Below are 9,349 nucleotides of genomic sequence, written 5' to 3'. Positions count from 1 at the left end.
TTGTTACAGTTTCAACTGGATGTTGCTCCCAGACAGACAATGTCAGTTTTTCGAAGAAAGGTCAGCGCTGTCAAATGATAAAGATTCTTTTCCCGACGCTTATTCCTATTTTTGTTCTGACATGTATCACTTTGGTTGGTGTTATTGAGAGTATTTCCGATTATGCTACACAAAACGCTATTAGACAAGGGGTTTACACAGGATTGGATATCGGAGAAGTTGTCCATCAAACCCAAAGAGAACGCGGGGTTAGTGTAATGTACTTAAGCTCGAACGGAGACCCTTTAGTGCGCGATGTGCTTTTAGAAATACATCAAATAACGGACAATGCAATTGCAGAACTTAAGGCATGGCCAACGAGCACTAACCTTCCCGCATATTTTAAATCTAAACTCACATACCATGAAAGAATACAACAATACCGTGACTTAGTTGTGAATAAGAGCATAACCTCAAACCGGATTATTCAGTTGTATTCTGATCTAAATGCCGTTATCATTGAATGGATCGCGCAAATTGCTAACCTTGCAGTGTCGGGTCAGCTCTGGAAATCAATGGTTTCATATCACCTGCTTCTGCTGGCAAAGGACGAAACAGGATTAGAAAGGGCACTGGGAAGCTCCATTTATGCTATAGGTAGGTACCATATATACTACATTTTGATAAGTTCAAAAATCATCACTTAACTTTTTATTGGATAAGTACTTCAAGTTAACCACACAGTAATAAATTCCACCCACAAGGTTAAAGTTGAGATTTTGTACTGACACGCTATCAGATAGTGCGATAGCGCGGATCTGATGCCAGTTTTATAGTGCTTCTGTACCAAAATTTCATGTCATTGGCAACCAGCACAGCATTCCGCCCGGTCCAATTGTACTGACAACGGGTAAACCATTTAAGAATGTGTGCTAGAGAAGACTGGTTTACCCATCGTAATTATGGAATGATGTGCTGTGTGCTTTTGAAAGGGTATTTTAGTAGTGAGGTAACACTCTGAGGTCGGCATTAGATGCCCGCTTTCGCCAGGAGGTAAATATACAACATATCCTGCCTTCAACATACATACACACGCACGCATACATTACACACATGGAAACACATCCTTAAAATACCTTAGATGTTAACTCCTAAAAAGCAAAAACTAATTATATAAGTATGTACACCAACAGGGCCGATATGATCCATCGAAATTAATCTGAAATAGTGTCTTGCTTATACAGGAACTTATTCAAGCTCTGACCTGGCATCGTACATCGAAAAGAAATCAACTGCCAGTATGTATACAGATCTTTGCATGACATACTCTACAATCGTGTCGTCCATGTTAAATGACAACTATATGTATACTCAGTTACACGTAGATATTACGGAAATGAGACGAGAGATTGTTGAAAATAACATGACAGTGCTGTCTTCTCTGGGATGGTTTGCTAACATGACGTCGTATATCAACATACTGAAGGACATTCAGGACACGCTTGGATCGGTAAGCTTTGAATACTAGGATGTTAATCAAAATAGCTACAACTTTGTTGAAATAAATAACATTGACCACCTTAATTCTTTACAAGAGCCAATTTTTAACAACAAGATCGCTTAAAAACACATGACATCCAAGTAAAAATAGTTTCGCTTGTTGAAATAACACGTCATCAAGTCTGGTAAAAGAAATGTTTCTGACCAAATATGAACGTTACAGTTGTAAAATAAGTCACCAACCTTAACAATTGTCAATTTTCTTCCTCTACTAGAGCATTCTTTCAGCCCTAGAGATGGAACTAAAAGAAAATAACACTGCTTACAACCTAAGCATTGGGCTTATGGTAGGAGCTGTGTTTCTGTATCCTATTATCTTGGCAGTGGTCTTCAAACTCACGTACCAGATCCAGCAAGTGGCTATGTCTCTGAAGGTAAGACACAAAATGATACTTCTTTTCCTTATATTTACCGTGTAGGTTCGGGGAGAGAAACTGCCTGCCGTATCCCGTTGTATGAGGTGACATGGAAGGGACCAATATTGGTCTGCTGCCACTTGTACGTTTCCTTTCTTTGCTGTCTTCTTTCTTTTCGTTCTACAGTTTTTGTCATGTGGTGATTTCATGGGCACTCATCCAAATATGACCCCGGTTGTTGCGGGGACGTCAAACTAATAATTAGATTATGTTGTCAAGTTAAATAGCAATACAGTTCTGATATTCCGTTGTATAGTAAAAGTATTTTTTCAAGACTCCTAAGCGGTTTGTTATATATGAACAAAAGATCCTTAAAGGATCTTGAACACCATAACGTCAATATTTTTTCCAATATAGTCTTGAAACATCTTTCCGAGAGTGGTGTTGCTGAGTGAACACATTGATTTGAACAAGTCAGTCTGGCATTTAGTGTACCACACTGTACTAGTTCGTAAGATTTAATGATGATCCAGTAGTTTGAGGGAAGATTCGAATTCTTTAGGATTGGCTTACGATGACAAGGGGAACCTAAATTTCATAAAATAAGAAATTGGTGCCAGGCGACCATTTTGTCTTTTCTTATCTGCCTCAAAATGTATAACATAAGGCATAAAAAATCAAAATATGAAATTGGAAAAAAATATCCAGTACTTCATAAAAAAATGTGAAAACATAATAGAGCTGTCAAAATTAACGATGGCTGTCTGTTGCTTGTCCATTTTCTAATTAGTCTCAAAATGAAATATTCACAATAACAAACAATTGGAAGCGTACATGTGAAATACGAGATTTCAAGATGGTCACCTGTCGGTTATCCTTGTTTTCCGGTCAGTCACATTATTGAAAATGTATAACAATGCACCACTGAAAACTATCATATCAAATTTGAAAAAGATATTTCCAGTACTTTCTGTGAAATAGCGCAAACACGCTTCAACTCTCAAAAATGTAGTCGGCTGGTTGTCGGCTATCTTTGTTTTCCTATAACTTCTAAAATATCTCTCCCATACTTTCTTAGTTTTGTTTTGTTTTTATGTTTTGTTTAACATCCTATTAACAGCAAAGGTCATTTAAAGAAACCAACAAAATGTTACTCTCCAAATTCAAGATGACCGCCATCTTGGTTTTCTGATTAGTCCAAACATATTTCCTTTTTGTTCGCTGTAATCCAGATATGTTTCGGAACACTTTAGACATTTTACTATCATCGATGAGGTCGAAACACCCATATGGCGCTGTAAAATATTTACTTTGCATTCTGGCAGAGAAAAAATACTTTTCAGCAAGTGCAATTTTGGTGATTGTATTAACCTGTTACACGCCCTTCTGGTTCACTCGTTTTCAGTAAAATGTGACCAGGCGGAATACTCTGCTGGGTGACTTTGGCATAGTATTTCAGTGAGATAGCACTATAAAGTCGGCTTCATATCTGCGCTATCACTAGGATGCAAATACGCTAAAATATATATATCCCGCACACATACACACATGCACGCATACGCAACACGCATGGAGGCACGTCCTTAAATGACCTAAGCTATTGATAAGACGTTAAATCCTTAACAACAAACAAGTCCTATCTTATTTTGTATGAATTAGGTTATATACTACTGCACGTCGGACCTTCAGGTTTTGAGAACAAGATGTGTTGTTTCCCTCTGCACTTTGGTATTAGTTTAAGTATTCTAAAAATAAATCACACTGCACCATAAAGTCATGTCTTGTACCTTGTAGGCCCAAACATCACTTCTATCAAAAGAGAGAAAGAGAAGCGAGACTCTTCTTTGTGAGATGCTCCCAGCCTCCGTAGCAAGGAAGCTGATGGTAAATGAGAAGGTTGAACCACAGATGTACAAATGCGCGACTGTGTTCTTTTCGGACGTCGTCGGCTTCACGACCATCTGTTCAGGGTGTACGCCATTTGAGGGGGTCGACTTTCTTAACCTGCTGTACAACACCTTTGACTCCCAATTGGAGGAGCATGACGTCTACAAAGTAGAGACCATAGGTAAATATGACAAGCTTTTTATGGATACTTAATGTTTGAAAAGAAATCTAAGTCTTTTATATATATTTCTATGAAATATGTCGTACAGACTGAATCCAAAGCAGTCTAACAGACGCGTTTTACATTTAAAAAATATTAAAACAAAATATGTATCGAGGTGGTTCTTCGTGTTCAATGAATAAAAAACATGATATATGAATAAGCCAGAGAAAAAAATCTTGACTTCTTGAAAACTGTTGGTTGTTCTAAAACTATCCATAGTCACTTTTAACATTTAAATTGACATGTTTCTTTTACATTTTCGTTTGTTTGAAGTTATTTTCTTTAATACGTTTTTATTGATCATTGATTTGCCTTAATGACCTCATCGGTGTTATTATGCTGGTAGGAATGTTTTGGTAATAATAATAATTTTATGATGGTGGACTACTTAAATAAATAGAACTAATTAAACTGTTACTACGTATAATTAATGAGCTTAAACGCATTTGTCAAAAATACTTTAATTATTAATTTTATTCAAATTTTTGTGAATACACTGTATCACAATATTTGTTTATATAATATTCATATTACGAACACTTTATCCTTTAATTTCATCTATTTTTCTTATTTAATGGTATTATAGATGGAAAAAGTGTATATATATTTCAAATTGACGAGATGAAAGTACTAAAGTACTAAAGACTCGTTGTGGAGATTTTTTCTTTATATATCTATATTTATATATTTATTTTCTATTTAATTTTAAACATAAAATTCATGAACAAGAAATTTTAACACATAGTTAGTACCAATCATTCAATCATTTTTTTTTAATCCTGTTTTGTTTTTTAGCAGTATAATTATAATATTTGAAATATGACCGTTCACGGTTCAGTGAAGTAACCGTCTGATGACAGCCGTTCAGTTTCAACAAATCTTATTTCATTTATAAAAAGGATTGAACAACAGGCATAGCCTATATTAGTTCTCTCCTAAAAGTAACAATGAGTATATAAATATATATATAATATAGTATGTTGTTATTTTGAAATTTCAAAGTTGATTATTTTAAGTATGAAACACAAAATGTTTAAATATGAGATATTAGTTCGGAAGTAAGGACAATATTTAAGAGTTGTTATAATATATAAAATGGTGTTTTCACTATATTTTCCAAAATGAATAATTTTTGAGAGCCTCGAATCCAGCATCCATCCCTCCACTCATGGGATACAGACCAAAAATGTCCACATTGGCTTATCAGCCACTGGTCATCTTTCCTTGAGTTTTAGGGCCAGTCATGGATACTGCTTTCTGATTTTTATTACAATAAAGATAATTAAGAAAGAAAGAATTTGGCAGATTTGAAGTGTTGGTGGATTTAAATCAATATATTTGTTTTTATACATGCATTTTGCAGGAATTTGTTGATAAGTAGGTAAATCAAGGATTTTACATTCTCTTTAGAAAATTTAATACAATATGAATGACAAAAATTAGTAAAGAGAAAGATGCAAACTGAGGTTTTGAATTGGTCCACCGTTATAAGATTGTTCTTGCTTGGTTATTATTCTATCAAATAAAACAACACTATGCAATAATCATAATGAATGATACATAGCTTACTAAACATACAAAATATATGCCTATCAGATTAAAAGGGGGAAAGGCGACCATAGGAAAAGGAAAGGGTGATGCTGACACACAATGTTTATTATGTAGAAGCACAGTCGTTACCGATGGTCTTCATATTTAAGAGACATAATATCAACTCAGAAATATATAATGTATTATATATGTGGAAATCTATGTGTAGCTCTGACAAACTCAGCAGTACATTCGAATGTATTTACATTGGTTTGTTCATCACAATCACCACAGCCAGATAGAAGTACATCCAGAGTGTAGTGATTGTGATTAACATCAAATAATCTATCCTTGAGGGTTTTACAAATGTACGTGGCTCATTATACTTGTTACAAATGAGAAAAAAAACTGATGTACTGTTTCATGGGCATTACCACAGGTAGATAAATCAAAATCAAGGTTACTTGAAGAATGTCTAAGTTGGCAGAGTAGGATGTTGTATTTTCTATCACTTGCATTGACATAGGTAGATTTTATACTTGTGTCTTATAACATGATGTCACTTACAGCTCTTCTTAAAAGTTGTTTAAACTGATATAGTGATGTGATGTTAGTCATGTCAAACCTTGCTGCAAGTTCATTATAATCTTTAAGTGTAGACGGGATAAAACTTTTGGCATTAGTATTTGTTCTGCACACAGGAATTGTAAAGATTCTTTCATTTCTTATTAGGTATGAGTTCATTTTGTTGAAAAAGGATTCAATTAATTCAGTTAAATAAGTGGGGGCAGTTCGTGTAAGAATTTTGTATAGAAGAATAAGTCTGTGTTTTTGCGTCTTGCAGCAAGGGTGTCCCAACCAAGTTCACAATAAAGTTGATAGTGTGAGGTTCCTTTACGCAGTCCTGTAATTATTCGAGAAGCCTCTATTTGGATAGATTTAAGTAAAGTTGCCTCCTGCTGTGTACAATTATCAAAAATTATATCACCATATTCTAGTATAGGTCTAATATAAGCGGTATATATATTGATTAGTGTTTTACGACTCATTTTATATTTTACAGATTTCAATAAATTTATACGTTTATACGCTTTATTATAAATAAAGTTGATATGGTGATGCCACTTACCGTCTTCAGAAAATAATACACCGAGGTGTTTCTGAGTTGACACATTTGCTACAGTTTCATTTTGAAAAATGACATCAGGAGAAATTATATTTCTTTTCCGACCAAAAGTTGAAGACTCCGTTTTAGCAGGATTAAAATTAATGTCCCATTTCTTAGACCATATATTGACATTTCAAGATCACTTGTTAGCCTATTGGCTGCACCGAGTGGAGTGGTTTGTATGACGTATCATAGGCAAATAGTTGTTTCCCATTTGTTATACATTCAGTAATATAATTTATATAAATCAGAAATAGAAACGGACCGAGGACTGGTCCCTGGGGTACACCAGCACTTACCTGTCTATAAGATGAGAAGAAGCCTTCTGTTATCACTCAATGACTACGATTAGTTAAGTAATCTTCAAACAAATTAAGGAGATTTCCTTTAATGCCATATTTTCCAGGTTTAAATAATAAGCCAGGATGTCAGACACGATCAAATGCCTTGCCTACATTACAAAATGTTGATCTAATTTCAAGTCCTTCATCAGGTTTTGTATAATAATGTTATACATGGATACTAATTGATAAACAGTAGTCACCAGGAATAACTCCAGACTGGTATTTTGTTAGTAGTTCAAATTCCAGTAAATGATTATATAAATGCTTGAAAATTACTTTTTTTCTAATATTTTACTGAAACAAGAAGTAATAGAAATTGGACGGTAATTTGAGACATCATTTTTTCACCTTTAGCATGAATAGTAGCCAATTTCCAAGACAGAGGAATAGAACCAGATGACATGGTTTTATTAAATAACATAGTAAGGGGAGTTATTAGTGATCGAGAAAGAATTTTGATAACTTTTGGTATAATTTCATCAGATCCTGCAGGTTTTCTTATCATTAAGTACAGTCAGTTGATCCCTCACATCCTGCTCTTGAAATAAAATGTTATTAAGTATGTTAGGAGAATCAGGAACCGGAGGCAATGGATCAATATTATCAGAGGATGTTGATATGGCTGTGAAATAATCGAAAAGACATTGACATTCGGCTTGATCAAGTGGATGACACAAAACAGTGTTATTGTAATTTAATGGTGGAATAATGGGTGACTTGTTGTTAATTTTTAGAATAGTTTAGATGATTAAACATTAGGATCATTTAGAAAGTGTTCTAATTTTTGTATATATCGACCTCTGAGTTACGTATCAAGCTGATGGCTTCATTTCTGATGATCCTAAAAGTTGCCCAATGATCTGGATTATTGATCTGTATTTTCATTTTTTTTGGATTCTATTCCTCTGTCTCAGTTTTAACCTTATCTCGTTTAACATCCATGGCTTATCATTTGGTCGGATAGTAATTTTCTTTATCGGTATACAGTCATCTATAGCTTTATTTATAACATCAACTAGTACAGTATTAAAGCCATTTACATCTTGTTGTTCATTTATACTTACCCAGTTTATGTTATCAATCATTTGATTTATTTTGATAACATCAGCATTATTATACAAGAGATTTTTTTTTGTATATGCATGTTGTCTAAAATCAGAGTAAGAAGCACTGAAGTTGATTACAGTGTGATCACTAAAGATTGGAAGAGTAATTACATTATTAACAAAAGTTTGGCTGAATATTGTTCATATTTACCTTAATGTCACCAGTAATAATAATGCCTGCATTTGTTCGCCTAGAGTCATCAGTTACATGATCTAGTAAATTATCAAGCTTGTTCCAGTAATCAATACTACTGTCAAGAGGAGGAGTTTTTTTGTTGTTAAGTGTAATCTCTGACCATAATAATTCTTATTCAGGAATATCGAGATCTAGTCTTCTGCTCATAATGATATTGTCCTTATAATGAATTAAAAGGCCTCCCCCAGGACGCAGACAACGGTATTTTCTGATTTATTTTTAGAAACATGTTGGAGTAACAAGTCATTGTTATGAATCATTTCATTAAGATGGCTTTCAGGTAAACATATAATATCTTTATCACTCAATTCAATTCAGCTTCAACTATATCCAGTTTTTTCTTACTAACAAGTGAGAAATGGTCTTTTGAATTATTATATATGTAATACAGGAGTTTGTGTCTGCCAAGTTTACCAGAGAATAACCAAGACTAATTGTTACACGTACCAAATGTACATATAAAATAATATTAACCAAAAGCAATGATCAGAGATTTTACAACCACAGGGATACACTCCATGCAATATAATCATAATACACTTATAAGCACAAATACTACCCGTTATCAAACAGATAAAATTTCATAACAAAAACCATGTGGTACAGAACAGCAGTCGCAATACTCTTTATATAATACGGGCCATCATTAGAAAAGAGATCTGACAAACATATATTGTGTGGTAATAAACATGATAAAGATAAAACGGAGATATTTACATACACAACTGTTATATACATCAATGTTACCTTCATACAGCCGACTGCATGTAGCTTATGATGAGGATTTTACCTACATGACATGTGGAGACGTCATTAAAAAAAAACTGTTCAATTTGTAACTGTGGTGCTTGTTGCAGAATAGTGGCTTGAATGCCAGTTAAACATCTCAGTGATCTAAATGATTTGTATACTAAACTAAACCAGATAATGAATGTGTATCTCTCTTAACACCCGTCTTAATATAACCCATGCTGTTGCTAGAATGTTAAAACCCATAAAC

General features: G+C 33.9%; 1 protein-coding gene across 1 annotated transcript; it reads left to right on the top strand.

Annotated features, from left to right (window-relative positions):
* The first annotated feature begins 554 nt into the window (after positions 1-554).
* On the top strand, positions 555-3,995 carry LOC110457347 (receptor-type guanylate cyclase gcy-10-like). Its single transcript, XM_021508576.1, has 4 exons — positions 555-636; positions 1,224-1,489; positions 1,755-1,913; positions 3,690-3,995. Exons 1-4 carry the CDS (start codon positions 555-557, stop codon positions 3,993-3,995), a joined length of 813 nt encoding a protein of 270 aa, XP_021364251.1.
* The last annotated feature ends 5,354 nt before the right edge of the window (positions 3,996-9,349 follow it).

This window comes from Mizuhopecten yessoensis, unplaced genomic scaffold (genome assembly GCF_002113885.1).
Source record: "Mizuhopecten yessoensis strain PY_sf001 unplaced genomic scaffold, ASM211388v2 scaffold9109, whole genome shotgun sequence".
Taxonomy (NCBI): domain Eukaryota; kingdom Metazoa; phylum Mollusca; class Bivalvia; order Pectinida; family Pectinidae; genus Mizuhopecten; species Mizuhopecten yessoensis.
The sequence above is the reverse complement of the archived record's forward strand: the minus strand, read 5'-3'. Positions and strand labels throughout refer to the sequence as shown.

What these genes read in the sequence shown, in the direction of transcription:
- LOC110457347 (XM_021508576.1), top strand. Translation starts at nt 555, where the DNA reads ATGGTTTCATATCACCTGCTTCTGCTGGCAAAGGACGAAACAGGATTA. An exon ending in AAGCTCCATTTATGCTATAG is followed by an intron (nt 637 to 1,223) that starts GTAGGTACCATA and finishes TTGCTTATACAG; the next exon opens with GAACTTATTCAAGCTCTGAC. An exon ending in TTCAGGACACGCTTGGATCG is followed by an intron (nt 1,490 to 1,754) that starts GTAAGCTTTGAA and finishes TTCCTCTACTAG; the next exon opens with AGCATTCTTTCAGCCCTAGA.